Below are 15,623 nucleotides of genomic sequence, written 5' to 3' on the forward strand. Positions count from 1 at the left end.
AGCGGTAGGCACGTCATGGAGTGGTTGGCGAGCATGTATTCCATCAACCACTCGCCGCCCTTCTTCTTCTTGGCCAATCGCCCTAAGTGGGTATGTGCTAAAGAAATTAGGAACTCTTCTTGGCCAATCGCCCTAAGTGGGTATGTGGTGCGGACGGACGGACGGCGGTGGACGCGTGATTCAGGGTCGCTTAAGAAGTGCATTCGCACTTAAAAAATTGTGGAAGCTTGGTGTCGGGCGCTTCGACGCACGAACTGGCACGGGCCCTGGGGCGAGCAGTGCGGAAATGGAAAGCACGTGTTGCGCGGCGCTTTCGAACGCCGCGCATCCCGACAAAGGCCGCGCCTGCTCGCACCTGATGTCTTAACCGCCACCACATGGGATGGCCACCAATGACGACGACTGGCTTTTCCTTCTTCCCCGGCCCTCAGCGGCCGGAGGAAGGGAAGATGAGACAAAGAGACGCGGTCCAGGCGCGGGAGAGCTCGGCCCGTCGTCTTTAGGCTCCGCCCGAGCATTGTGTCTTAGCCGCCCGTCGGGCTGTAAATAAATGTATATAAAGTTTTGTATCGGAGGCTGAGTTTGTCGGTTGAGGATACCCAGGGTCAGATCCTCAGCGCTACTGCGGCTTGGAGGAGAAGCCCCAGGGAAAAGAATACCACGAACATAACTCTTGGTTTTTGCGATAGCAAATGATATACTACATCTACAGCTGAAGACCGTCGCCTGCTGTTGCCCACGCTCCTGGCGGCATTTGAGAAATCACACGGCAACAACAACAAAAGGTTCCACTAGATAGGATCCACGTTCTGCTTGAAACGCACTTGGAGTAAGGAAATATGGTTCTATAAAGGTTGAAGTAAGACGCCTCGATATACGCGCGTCTCCGCCGTACTGTCGCGCTGGCATCGAGGAACCCGGCCTGTAGCGGTGGAGCGCGGCAAATAAATTCACAATTGAGCAAACCTTTAGTGTGCTTATCTTGAGAGGAGCGCGACGGAAGAGGAACAGCATGAGAGTTGAGCGGGAAAGCAGAATAAGGCATTCACAAAGACTATCGTCTTTTGCCGACATTTGCAACCAAGACAGCAGATACGCGGCCGATTTTTTTGTGTGTTATAAAGCCGTACCACCTTTCCCGATAGTTGATCACACTGTCGAAACAAGATTATTGTGTCTGTGACGGCAACCAACGACCCCAAGGCACTGATGGACACTGAGGGGCCCCAAGATGTCCCAAACCACAACCCCCCCCCACCCCCCCCCCCCCTACCCAACTTTGACTTTAGCGCTCGTCCTGTTGTCCCCTTTCTTTGTCCGTGTCTATTTTTGCGCTTTCAGTTTCCATTATGCATCACCAACAGGCCCAAACCATGACCCTTTTTGACTTTCTTTCTTTCCCTGAGTCTTTCTTCACAAGTAAAAGCTTTCTCTCTCTCTCTCTATTCGTGCCTGCGAATAAGAAAACCGCATCATTCGCATACCCTGTTTAGCAAGAATCACTACTGTAGTATTGGTCTGGAGCTGACAAATGCTTCACCCACTATGGTAAGAGGCCCGTCCTGCACTGGTATGACCTCCAAAAATCAACGTAAGTAGGTCATTCTATTTGCATGCTAGTGATGCGATGTGAAAGCCCCGTATAGTCGACACTACCGAAAAGGTGTAAAAGAAACAGAGAAGGAAATGTGATCGACTGAATACTGTGTAAAAAGCTACTACAGAATCATGAAGCAGGCGTAACACATTCCGGTTAGCCATCGGTGATTTGAATGTGGATTTCTCCAAGCCAGACAATATACGGTTGATATTGAAAGCTTTTGACCTACAGTATAATGATTCCTACCGCCCATGACATCGCCCGAGATCTATCCCGCCAGGCGACACGAGGGTGTAGGTTAGAGACTGCGTGTCCTTTGGTTACGTATCAAGACATAACGGGGTACTATAAGTGCCAAAGAATGATCTATCCCGCCGGTCATGAATCCCTGACCAACGAGCAGGAGCACTGCCTCCGGCTCCTCCAAACAAATACGTTTCCTCATCCGTCAAAACTTCACTTGCTCCATCCCACTCAGTACTTCCAGCTATGCAAATTTTGCGCTTCCCCGGGCACCCTGTGCCATATGGTATGGGAGTGTTCGGCAAACCCCAAAATTCCAAGAATCGCGCACCCTTCCCGTGAGCAGTGGGAGAAGGAGCTGTCCCGCTCCGGTCTCGATTCCCAGCTTAGGCTGGTGGAAAGGGCCGTAGCGGCAGGGGTCTCAAACGGAGTCCTGGAGTGAGGGCCCCACACCACATTACGATGCTCCCAATAAAGTTTATCCTCCTCCTCCTCCTATGAACTAATCTCTGTTTGTTCGTCATGTATATACCTCACTTTGGCAAATCTTCTTTCTGAAATTGTAATACCAATGTCTCGAAACTAAACAAGTTTTTTTTTTAGTTTTTGATGAGATTATGGAATGCAATGCTATAAGTATTCAAACAAACCAGCCAATTCACTTACATAGGTAGACATAGCTTTCCTACAAACCATGCAGCCTTGACTCGCCAGAGGACCATGAGTCTAACTGTGGGGATTTATGTGCCGTACAAACGATATGCAGAGTTATAATGTCCCCTGTGTTTATATCTCCAGGCACACCCAAGTATGTAATGGAGAACTTCGTTGTGCCGCACTTGGCATGGGTTAGCCGGTATAACGCTACCCCTGTACTCATCGCTAGAGGTTTCAAAGTGTACATTTCAAAGCAACACAAGGAATGGTTTATTCAATCTGTGCTCCAAGAGTTTCTTCGCAAATTCGACTGCAATCGTCAATCCGATTCCCTCAACTGCTGAACAACGCTCTGTTTAAAGGGGCCATGAAGACAAAATGCAAGCTTGGTTCATTCAAAAGATTGCCTCGTTAAAATCATGCTGACACCACCTTTAATGTAAACTGCGCTCAAGTAAGTTGTATAATTAGGAAAAAAGGGAATGGCCGTGCGACCCACTAGCTCATTTCCCGCAATAGAACCTATGATGTCATACCAGCCAGCCCGGCGACTGGAGGAGGCGGGAAAACGCAAACGCAAATTGGGAAAAACTTATACGCTTGCTGAACCAGCTATTTGCGCTTAAATTTAAGGCACATTCTTGTTATATAAGTAAGAATGGTGGGACAAACAGTGGAAGTTACGAAAGCACACGTAAACATAGAAGTACCGATGCGTACTGCTGTTGGTGCTGCGCGCACTGTGCTTCGTTTAGATGCACAGCACTGCGGAGCTTTGGGGTTGTCTCAGACGACACTGGCCGCTTAACGCAAGCGACGGTGTCTTACGTTACCATATTTGTCGAGCGAGCACCATGTTTCACGAAACGATTGTTTTCTCCATTAGCAAGAACAATCCAGGTTTAAATACGCTCATGAACAAACCAAAGGCGGAAAACGGCTTGACACGGTGTGGTGGCACCATCTAGGTTGGCTAACAGTATGCAAGTCTCTGCTCCACACCAAGTTTAGCTGAAAGATCTGTTCTTATGATGTCATTGCAAATCTTGTTCAAGCACATGTTTTGTGACAAGAATCAAAATTTTAGTTTAAATTGATTAATTTCGCAGTGAATAAGGCGTCGTTTGCTTCCAGAGAAGCGCTGGGGGCACTTACAACACGAAATCTTTCGAATAAAACAAATTTGTATTTTGTCTTGATGGCCCATTTAAAGCTGCAACCGAACCAGTCAGAGTATATCCGACACACTAAACTTTTTACACACATTTTGGCCGAAAAGTGTGAAAAAGTCTTATCCTATGATACACCTTTAAAAGGTGTTTTGGCAGAAAATGGGTGGAAAGATAAAAAAAGGGTGTGTTTGTGAACGCCCCAAAATAAGAGCGTGGGCAGCGCTGCAACGCGTGACAACGTGTATCGGCTGAGCGCGCAGCAGAACATACAGACACATTCAACACGCACAAGTCACATTTGAACCACAAATAAATTGAGCAAGACAACCAACGGGATGCATGGGGGGAGCGAGTACATACCAAGGAGGTTGTACATACTTACTTAGAAATACATCTACGCCTTTTACTTTTCTAGCCAGCCGAGGAAAGTCCTCTGATAGAGGTGGTGGGCTTGTTGTAAAAATCAGAAATTTGTATGCTAATTTAGGAATTATGCATTTTAATGTAAGCGCATGAAAGTTAGCATGCAAGTTAGCATGCAGAGTTGCAAAATCTTTCTTAATTGTGGAGTGGTTATTATATTCAATAAGTCATGGCATTTCATTAATTCCAAAACACCTATCTACACCCTGTTCATTATTTGAACACCCTTTTGGCCACACGGGTGTAAAGCTACATATTAGGCTGTTGAAAACTGAGACAAAAATATTAGGCTGTTGGAAACTAAGACAAAACTCTGGTTGATTCCTCTGTCATAGGAATCAGTAAAACACGAAAGTGAAATGTGCAGCGAATTCGGCAGCTGAGCAAGGTTTGCGGGTCGGCGGCTGTCTTATGGGTGTGCTCGGCGAGCGACGTCCTGCTGGCGGGTCGCTTCGGCAAAGGTGTACTGCGTCATTTTCGTGACGAATATGACGTCAGTGAAGTCTTGGAGTATCGCGGCAGAAAACACTTTCGTGTAGAAATATAAAACCCGCAAACGAAGAACGTTGCTTCCCCGCAAGAAGACCCTGTGTGCGGGGGTGCACCCTTTACAGGCCGCTTGCTTCGTTGTACTGGCGTCACTTCCGTGACGGATATCACATCAGCGAAATCTTCGTGTATCCGGGAATAAAACACTTTTGTGTTCAAAGGGAGGGAAAGACCTCGAACTAAAAAAAAACAATGTAAAAAATTCTAACTTTTGAAGTATTTTCTAACCGTTTATATGGGTGGATTTGAATATTTTCTACGAGCGAGGGGATGTTTTTTACCTCACAATGTTTAGAACAATATAAATTGGCGTAGTGTATTACCAGCGGAGCTGTTTAAGTTTGAGCTTGGTTCGGTGGCGTTATCAAAAAATCCAAATACAAAACTGCGCTGCATGTAAGGGGTGCACCACCGCAGATAGGGTACTATAACAATGAAGCCGGCTTTCGCGACTGCTCGAGTGTGAGAACAAGGGACGCATGCGTATGCGCACCTCTTCAAATACCATTTTAAACGCGACTGTCTTTTTGGGTTACTAAAACGCAAAAAAAAATCGCGTAGCTTGCACTAGGGTTGCAAGGCTGGGGAAACATCAGAGCTGGGGGTCGACCTAGCTTGTTTCCCCCTGGTTCCGCAGTCAGTGTGGGGGACACACCGGAACAGCCTTCTAAAATCCGGATGAGCTTGGCCTCACCCCTCAGCGCTTAGCCTAAGCTAGCAAGAATATCGCAAAAGCAAACAAATCATAGCAAATTTTTGGAAAACCTAGCAACACCAGAAGAATCTAGGTCGACCCCCCAATCCCCGTTTTCTTTTTCTTTTTTTTTGAACAACTGAATACGTATTTCACACCTTTTCAACACCCAACAGAAAACCGAGGGTGTTGCAGACGGTCAACATTCGTTTTGGCACACAAAAACGCACGAGTAAAGCTACAAGTTAGGGTGATTGAACCTAAGAAAAATGGCGTTGTGACTTTCCAACACCCTTATTTAACTTATACTACACTTTTTTTAGGTAATAAGGTTCGAAAAAGTGTAGTGTGCAGTATTGACAAAGCTGTACTCCCTATTATTACCAAATGATAAAATAAATGCCGGTACTGTTTTTTAACCCTGTGTGATATACTACATCTCGGCAGATCATCCACCTTCACAAATGGGAACGGCTTTTCAAGTTTTTTTTTTTCTAAACCTGTGCATAGCTATGACGAACTAGCCCAACAAAGTGTTTGAGTGTCTGCTCGTATTAGTGTGTGAGATGTGCACAACGTAATTTGAGCGCTAAAACATTATTTATGGCACACTATCGATTTCCTAGGTACACATGCACTACCTTAAAGTCACCAGCGTAATCTGATGCACGAAGAGCGGCAGTAGTTACCTCGCACACACTTTTCGCAATAGTTATATGATTGATTCACCATATTTGTTACACGATTTGAGCATCTTGCTTGTACTCGCACAGAGTGGACTGTTCTTACTACAATATTGTTACGAACTATTGGTATGACAGGGAATCGAAGGAAACCAACGTAAACCAGGTAAACAAAAATCCCGGGCAATCTCCACTAACGTGAAACCTGGGGAAGGGCGAAGCGTACAGTGTATAAGTGGCGCCTTGGAGTTTCTTTCCACGGATATGAAACCGTTAGGGGTAGACGTATACAGCTTTGCTGTATAAGTCTCGCGTCTTTGAAGCACCAAGAGTTATAGCACAAGGCGTTAGAAAACGAGTGCCCCGGCGTGTTCTTTTAGTACACGTTTTTGCCCGCGGAAATTAAACGTTCTAGCGCGAGGCGTGGCAAAACGAGCGTGCCAGTGTGTTTAGTACGCGTTCCATTCTAGCGTGACACGTTGGGAAAGGAGTGTCCCAGTGTTTTATTACCGTGACAACATGAAACGACGAGGTCGACAGGAGACGCCGACAGACAGCCCCTAAGGGGCTTCACCCCTAAAAGTTGTAAGATTTAATAAACCAAAAGCAATGCCCCAGAGCTTACAGATGCGTGTGATACTTCCAAAAAGTGAGTTTTCGTGGCAGGAGAGAATGCAGTCACAATGGCCAGAGTCAACTGTTGCGCAGGAAGTTCCCATTCCGAAGCTTACGTAGATCTCGTTATCGCGATAGTTGAAGTGCAAGCAAGATCTTTCGGTCCAACTCTTTCAAAGTATGAGTGCAGTAGTCTTATATATGTGTGCCGCACGTTATTGCCCTCCGAACGGGATGGCTTCCTTTTTTCTAGGAAGCGCAGGCAGTTGCGCAAGTGCGGGGCAACACGTCGGCACACCTGTTTGGCCAGGGAGCTTTCCCTTTAGTCCCCGCCCCCCGCGACAGGCCGCTTTCCAGAGACGAGCCGGACTGTGAATTCGGAAGGACAACTTTCGAGGCTAATCAATGCGATTCGAAAGACGAAGCGAAAGAGGAGCGAAGGGAGGGAAAGGGCAGCAAAGAGGGAGAAAGCGATGAGGAAAGCAAGAGTTCAGAAAGCTCCTGCCAGGACGGGAGAGGACGACAAAAAGGCGAAGGGGAACTCTCCCTCGCCGGCGGAGAGGAGCAGCAACAAGCGATCGGCCTGTGCGCGCGGAGAATCGTTTACGTCGTTTCTATGGCGATTGAAAATAATCGAGGCAGCACCGCCACAAGTGGCTCCCCGGCGAGGAGGCGCACCGATCGCCAGGAGCCGCGCCGCCATTCTGCCAAGACACATGCGGCATGTGACGACCGCCAAGACGCGCTGCCCAGCGGCCGCCCGTTCTCCACGCCGATGTCTCCAGCGGGACAGCTGGCCGCAAAGAGAGCGAAGACTCCCGCCGAGCGCTCCGGAATTGTTCAACCTTGCTCGCTCGGCAGCGCCTTGGGGACTTGCGCCTGAAATGCAACCATGTCCCTGACCGTGACGTGAGTGACGGGACGAGGCAGCGCTGTGGTTCTGCCGTCGCTGCTATCGTCATCGCTTGTGATGTGCCGCGTTTTGCATGTTTCCGCTGTGCAGCTAGACATTCTGTCGCCATAGTAGTGCTTCCAAAACGTGTCGGGTGACAGATACTGCAGACGTTGCCACGCACTGACCGCGCCAGGAAACGACGTGTCATTACTAGCTTCGCAATTGATTCACCGGCGTTAGTTCGAAACCACTGACAGACAATAGAAAGTTTATTTTTTCTGCAAGTACAGTCACGGCGCATGGACCAGCCAGCATGGAGGCCGCCGGAGAACGGATTGCCAAGGCTCCGCGGGTCCGCAAAATCAACAGCACCAACTCGCGCTTCCTCACAGAGGCCTCGCAGCGCAAGGCGCTCATGGTCACCTTCTTCGCCAATGGAGACCCCTTCTCCTCGGGTCTCAGGGTGTCCATCAATCCGGGCCGAGACTTCAAGACGATCGAGTCTCTCTACGACTACATCTCGCAGCGTCTGGACGTCAGCAACGGTGTCCGCGTCATCTTCACCCTCGACGGCAAGAAGGTGCCTTCTCTGGACGAACTGGAAGACGGTGCATCGTATGTGGCTTCGGGAACGAGACCTTTCGCCGCGCTTGCCTACGGCGCTGGCCAAACGCGGAATCGTGCGCTGCAGCGTTCGGACGACGAGCCCAGCCGGCTGATCCATGCTGCGGGTAACAAGAGGATTCCCGGAAAGGGAGGCTCCGTCAGCCTGCCCGGATCCGGGGGCCGGGACGACGGGAGGGTCATCGATGTAGTCAGCAGCCGCGATCCGAAACTGAAGAGCCGCGTTCTTCTAAACCTGAAAACTGCGCAGACTTTCGAGGAAGTTTTGAAGGACCTCGGCGGAGCGCTCAATATGACAAGCGTCAAGAGGATGACAACGAGAAAAGGGGAAGTGGTGAGTACACGGTCGACATGTTATTTGCTGGATTATACAACCGGAGGAATAACGATCGCCGTAATTAAGGACATTCTCAGACTGTACAGATTTTTGCGATGAAAGCCAGTGGAACTTGAAGGTCAGTATATCTTAAACGATATCAACGAAATTCATCCTTTACACCGCTTTTGCTTATGTTGTTCAAGTTAGGTTGGAACAGAAAAGGTGATATCCTTGTTGCAGTTGATGACAGCTCTTCGTGTAAAGAAAGCCAAACATGCGCCCTCAAAATTAGACTAAAGCTATTGATATTGCGAAGATAGATAAAGGTTGCACATGCTGCACTTTAATATCGTCGCATCCCGGTGCAATATAAAATACGGAACTGTACGAAAATCACAGTAACATCAACATTTGGGAGAATGCTTAGGACTAAGGTAAATACCGTACTTTAGGAAAAATGAACGCACAAATTAAGAAAGAAAGAAAGAAAGAAAGAAAGAAAGAAAGAAAGAAAGAAAGAAAGAAAGAAAGAAAGAAAGAAAGAAAGAAAGAAAGAAAGAAAGAAAGAAAGAAAGAAAGAAAGGAATAAAGAACGAAAGAAAGAGAAGAAGAAAAAAGCACAGAAAACTAGAGTAGCGAAATTGCCCTGATTCATTATTCGTATTATTATTTTCAGCGTAAAGAACATTATGCTTTCCATTAAACAAGCTTTCCCTTTTGGCGAATGTTATTGAATGGTGCTCTGCCGCATAAGGGGTTTAACTGCAGTAAAGTAACCTTTACAGGATCTAATTCCAATTTCTTAACGCTGTTACTGCAACATTTGCAGAATGGTATGAACCAAGCAATATGGATGTCACATTGCAGCTCATTGCCCTTGCAGTCACAATGCTCCAGCAAGTGCTCCACATACAAGCTTATATGTAGTTAAGTTTACGTCAAAATAAAAGCACGGGGGAAGTCGAATAAGGCAGATGTGATATCTACGAGAATCACATGTTGTTTCAAAGCAGGGTATTAAAAGAATTCCAATTTTGTTGATTAAATATGAGTTACAGGATGACTGATCAGAATAATTGAATTTAGAGATTTTTGCGTGTGCACTTCAAAGTGGCAACAAGTTAAGGAAGAATGTACTAGTAACAGGACGTCGTCCGACATGCGTGGGTAACCTAAATGTGGGGCCCAAGTTGTATTTACATATTGAATATTTTTAGTTACAGGTTTATTGGGGGATATTTGATACAGCTGTAGGAATGGCAACGTGTCAAAATACATGAGGATTTACCAAGGCTACACCGTCGAGAAGGTGTGCCGTTTAGAAATTTAATTGGGCGAAATGCCTAAAAGTGCACATGATTTGTTATTGAAATCCCGTAAGGGCATTCATCGGCCACGTTAAAACAGTGAATAATAGGATGTTTTGAAACTGCGATGTCGGAGTGGTCTTATGTCCCGAATTTACGAGATACATGGTCGGTTGGGCACTGAGGAAAAGGCGAAGGCTTCCTGAGAAGCTAATCCCGGGCATTTGTACTTTCATTTACTTGTCTGTGCTTCATCGACATATTATACCAGTAACCTTCTATCAGGCTTGCGAGCGATAAATTATGAATTCTTTGTTTTTTCTGCATACAAAGGAGGTGATAACGGGACTCAGTTCTTTTAGGTTACTTTTCATGTACTAACTTTTTGTTGGGGAAGTATGGGTCATTTTGTGCAACCGGCCTCTACTCTTTTCCAATCTTTCTCTTGTACGACCAGTTCATTCAGGTGATCCCAGCTTTTAAACCTTAAATAGTGTTTTTTTTTTATGGCTTTATGCACACTTTTTCCGGCTCACATTGACATGTGTTTTCTTTATATTGAGGTCCTCCTAGAAATATTTATCTTAGATTAGAGCTTAGCTGGAGCTTTGGAATTCCGATTCACCGTTTTGTGACAATTCAAATTTCACTTGAGGCACTAAAAGATTTCGTAACGCAAGTACAAAATGCAAAAAGAAATTGTCGTGTGCGAAAATGGGTTTTCTTAACTGCGTGTATTTACTGCACATAGAGCCGTAAAGCTTGGGAACTCAAGCAATACCTCACATAAAACGTGTGTTTGTGAATAGTTCCAAGCGCTTATCCAAATAGGTACTTCACTTCAATTTTATTAAAAGAACAGAAAGCATTGGATCGTACTTGTGCTAGAAAAATTCCCCTGTTGGCGCTAGAAACGAAGACGTTTTCAAGAGTACCAATCTAAAACTCCGCTCTACTGAGTGGTCATTATCAATTTATGCTCCGAACATAAGCCATAGGTTGCTAAACAGGTTGGTAACAAGCTTGAAGGCCAACTGTCAACAAATTTGTGCGTGTGCGCGCGTAGGCCTATGGGTATGTGTTTGTTTGTGTGTGTCTGTGCGTGAGTGCGGGGGAAGTAACATTGCTGCTCCTATTCAAAACAAAAGGCACTACTATACAACAAAGCGCATGTTCCGACGATTAGTTCCGTTATGAAGAAATGTAGTTCTAACTCAGTTCACTGCGGCTTCATTTTAAAAACTGTGGCGTAGAAGTGGTTGTATCCAACAGTATTGAAATCTAGTTGCTTAACGTGGTTAAGTTTTTGCGGTTTAAAAATGCTGACATTGTGACCATCAAACCGCCTTCAGAACTGGTTATTTTCTAGGGCTAACCATAAACTCGAAATCAAGGAAGGGTCCTGAAAGCCTATTCGAAAAAAAAAACGTTTCTCAAAGAAAGCCCGCGCCGATCGACATGCATCGGCTCCGTAAGCGTTCCTAAGAAGCCCAGAGTTCGCGGCCCTTAGTTTTACCGTCTGTCGCAGTCAGCAAAGTTCAACCATGGCGAAACCATAAACGCGGAACCGTTTTACTAATATTGATTTCCCGAAGTCGGAAGGAAATGCACCCCAAAAAGCTTCAAGCGAAAATGGCGTGGAAAGGGCTTCGGTATCTTCCCTGCAACTTTCAGCGCTTATCTGCCTCAAGCGCCATCAGTAAACACTTCTGTCACGAACGCAATGTTCGCCGTCATGGTACCCTTTAGGCCTAAAAAAACAAATTCAGGGGTTCAGCTGATTTGAAATTCAAAATAAATAGCAAGTAAGCCTAAACCAGGCCTCCTATTTTAAAAATCTATACCGTACTTCAATAACAGGTCCCTGCTGATCGAACGCTGTTGACAAGAACTCGGGTTCGTTGCCGCCGAACCAATCGTCCCGAGAAAAAAAAATCGAGAACATGGCGGCAGCGTCTATTGACTGGACTTTGCAAACATAAACCCGACATGAGTTTGCGGGGCGCCAGTGACTCACTCATCCGAGATCTCGTGACAGGACGGCGCAAGTTTGAAAGCGGAGTTCGTCTCATGCGCCGAATGATTTCCCGGTCGGAACATCTCGCATGCGTGCTACGTTGCGGAGTGCGCGCCGCGTGTGCATTAGTTTCGAGGTCGTGTCGATTTTCGATAGTTGTTGATCTTGATTTGTGAATTGGCAGGGTGGGTGCCGCGCAACCCAGAACGTCAAACGCACAGTCGCGTTCAAATAATTCACGAACGAAGCAAGCGAGACGGGTCAAAACGGGGTGCACGTTTCATCGTCCGTTTTTCCAGGAATTACTTTTTTGGTGCGAGTAACAGCCTCCACATCGCTACACGCGCAACACTCATTCTTGGTTTTTATTTTGCACGTAATGCGAGAACACAAAACGGTAATATTAGCGAGAGAAAACAGGGGTTTGATACGGCCATGTCCGCTGAGGGGCAGCACCTATATCTGCATTTTTGCTTGATGTTGTGGTAGCCAGCGCTGCTTTGGTTGAAGTCTAGCGATATACAACGGAGGTGTCTTTCTCCATCGAAGGCGCATTCTGTCTTCCTCATGTTTATCTCATATATGAAATGTACAGCGGCTAAACCTGGACTACTTTTATTCATTTGGTTTATTCATTTATAACCTCAAGGTCACGAAGGCATCACATCCACCGCGGTGGCCAGTGGCCAAGGTGTTGTGCTACTGAGCCTTAAGACGTGGGTTTGGTTCCGGCTATGGTGGCTGCCTTTCTGATGGAAGCGAGAAGTGAAAACACCAGTGTGTCGAGATTTTGTGAGATCCTCGGGTGACCAAATTAATCCGGAGCGCTCCACTACGGCGTGTCTCACAGCCCAGGTGTAGCTCCAGCGCGTTAAAGCCCACAATCAATCAATCAATCAATCCATCAATCAATCAATCAATCAATCAATCAATCAATCAATCAATCAATCAATCAATCAATCAATCAATCAATCATCAACGAAAACATTACCTTATGTAAGCGGGAGATAGATTACTATAGCCTTATTACGAGCCATGCATATATGCAGCGTCTGACAGACTTGTACAGCGGAGAAGCGACGTATCGGGCATTATCCCCTTTACGTGTTATAATTTTATATGCCATGTTTACCTTGGCGAAGTCCATCACATTACTGGCGTTGATTTTTTTCCTTTTTTTCGGAGGGAGGGGGAGGGGCGTCACTCTCCTGGCTGCAAAACATTTCTGCCTCCAAGTACGCATGAAGACGAAGTATTTATAGGAGAACAACATCCCAGTTTCTAGCAACAGTGGTACCTTTTCTACCTGCCAACGTTGTTTATGGCTAAAAAAACACTGGGCCGATGGGAGACGAGATACAAGCAAAACATTAAGGCACTCTTGTTTTCATAAAAACTCGCACATTGGTTCGGTCCTTGCTAACAAAAATATAAAGCACCGAATCTTCTTTTAAAAATGTCGAAAAAGGGGGATATAACTGAAAAACAAAGAGGGCGAAAACCCTGGCAACACAAGAGCTTCTCTGCGGAGCCGGCGAACTCCGGTTCAGACTGCCTAATAACGGCAAAAAAAATTAGCAGTGGCTTATCTCGGCTATGCCAGGCAGGATATGCGTAGCATGAGCTAAGGTTCAGCTGGTTATTATTAGCTTTCCTGGTTGTCTAGGATTAGCTTGATTATCACGCTTACTGCGGCTTCAATGGTACGCACACGGTGTAGGCATTATGTGACACATGTATATTTGTCACGCGGCTCCGGCGCAGCGTCACCAATCGCCCCAAAGCTAAGCTGGTTCCACAGGCGCACGCCGGTGTTGCCGTGACGCACGAGCCATCGGTTCCACACCCGGCCACCCCTCACATAATCATCAAGTGGACCGGGCCGCCACGTGCGGAACGGAGGTCGGCAAAGACGCTGGGCGCGTGGGGTGTGTGAGAGACGCCGGACAGTGAGAAACTTTCTGTGCGCCGTGTGACGTCACTGCTTGTCGCGCATGCGCAGCACGGCTTTCCAGGATCCACGCCAAACTGCTCAACCTCGGCCAGTGTAGCTCACGCTACAAAAGTACCGATGAAAGGCTGCCACACGTCTCTTGCAAACGCCGCCTAGCTGCTGTCTCCCCATGACTGCAGCCACGGCACAGACGCCAGTGCCTGTGGCAAACTGTTGGCAGTTTCGCTACAATGACTTAAGTCGAATCCGCTTGGTTGACTTGTTTTTTTTCTAGTGTATGCTGCTGCAGGTAACCCCAGTCTATTAAGCATATGATCATTGACTGGGAAGATATGTACCTATCTAAACAAACGGAGCCTACAATTGACTGAAGCTGTATGCTTCAAGTTAACGGAAGTTTCTACCTGAACGACAACGAGTCGACGACGAAGCGAAATGGAACTTTATTCGAGCAACTCAAGGTTCGGGTCGCGCTGCTACAGGGGATTTTCAGGCACCGTGTCAGCAGGACGGCGCGTGGAATTGGGGAAGAAGTTGGAATAGGGGTGAAAACAAAGCAAGGTTGGCTTAGAGAGAGAGAGAAAGAGAGAGAGAGAGAGAGAGAGAGAGAGAGAGAGAGGGAGGGAGGGAGGGAGGGAGGGAGGGAGGGAGGGAGGGAGGGAGGGAGGGAGGGAGGGAGGGAGAGGTCTTGCTGCTTCACATGGAAATTACAAGAGCGAAAATAGGTGAAACACGCGAGCACACACAAGCGGGCACAAGAGCGCACACAAAGCGTGCAAAAACACCAAACACGGAGGAACGCGAAACACGTGCACAGGAGTCGAATGAATGTAAGGCGTTCACAGAATTTTGCTTAAGCCGCATTTGCGGAGAAATGACATCAAAATCCTTGTAGCCTGAGTCGCAGGGGCCGCTGAGTGCCATGATGCGAGGACATCACTAAGAGCAAGACATGCGCCAGCACGCAGACGCACTACCATCCTTATCGAATGTCCTGGCGTAGAGAAGCAAGGGCACACACGCAGTACATGTTTGTTGTCCTTCCCAACACAAGTTTCACAAAGAGGGGAAGCCACTCGGCGCGCCTTGTGCAGGTATTTGTTGGTGAAGGCGACGTTGAGGCGTAAGCGGCGTATGGTGTTTTTATCCCCCTTGCTTAGACCATGCGGCATCCGGCAGGTGGGGGCCCCTTGTACTACCGAAGATGTGCATGTAGCGGCCGTTGAAGGCTACGATGAACCACAGACGCAGAACCAGCGTCACGTGGCTTCTTGAGTATCAGGAAGAAACAGAAACCTTCATTCAGTCAAGGCCAGGTCCACAGACCCTTCCATGGCAGTGGTCATGACGGCTAGAGTAACTCGTTGTGGCCCTGCGAGGAACGGCTAGAGTAAATCGTTGTGGCCCTGCGAGGAACGGCTAGAGTAACTCGTTGTGGCCCTCCGAGGAACGGTAGAGTGAAATATGGCCGTTTGCAGACTAGCATATGGTAGACGTGCGGAAGGGTGATTTGATGCTTCTGGTAGTACCGATGGAGAATACTTCGAAACAACCGGTGGGGCAAAACATGGGGGAATTAAGTCTTCATGACATGAAACGGCAGCCACAGAACCGCTTATAAAGCACATACCTGGAAGAATCAAAGAGGTGCAGTGTGCATAGCTGTTGAGACACCGGCAGTAGACACAAAGTGGCTCGCTCTTGAGAAGCTAACCCATCGGATAGAAACGTTCCAGGGAAATTGTTCCCAGGGTAACGGCGCATCGTGAGAGGCCCAGGCGTATTAGTAGGGTCTGTGCGGCAAACTTCCAACGCGACAGCGTTAGGAGTTCGTTAAGCAGAAAAGGTGGGGTTGGTGCCGACACTGTCGA

The 15,623-nt window shown here is 47.3% G+C and overlaps 1 protein-coding gene across 1 annotated transcript in view; it reads left to right on the top strand.

Moving 5' to 3' along the window:
- The first annotated feature begins 7,361 nt into the window (after positions 1–7,361).
- LOC144146213 (echinoderm microtubule-associated protein-like CG42247) overlaps positions 7,362–15,623 on the top strand; it is a 67,150-nt gene continuing 58,888 nt past the window's right edge. The window contains exon 1 of the mRNA XM_077678176.1: positions 7,362–8,489. Coding sequence (XP_077534302.1) covers positions 7,845–8,489 — 645 coding nt within the window. The 5' untranslated portion in view covers positions 7,362–7,844. The remainder of the gene's footprint in view (positions 8,490–15,623) is intronic.

The sequence above is a fragment of the Haemaphysalis longicornis genome, unplaced genomic scaffold, assembly GCF_048455015.1.
Source record: "Haemaphysalis longicornis isolate Haplotype H1 unplaced genomic scaffold, Haemaphysalis longicornis Haplotype H1 scaffold_7, whole genome shotgun sequence".
Lineage (NCBI taxonomy): Eukaryota > Metazoa > Arthropoda > Arachnida > Ixodida > Ixodidae > Haemaphysalis > Haemaphysalis longicornis.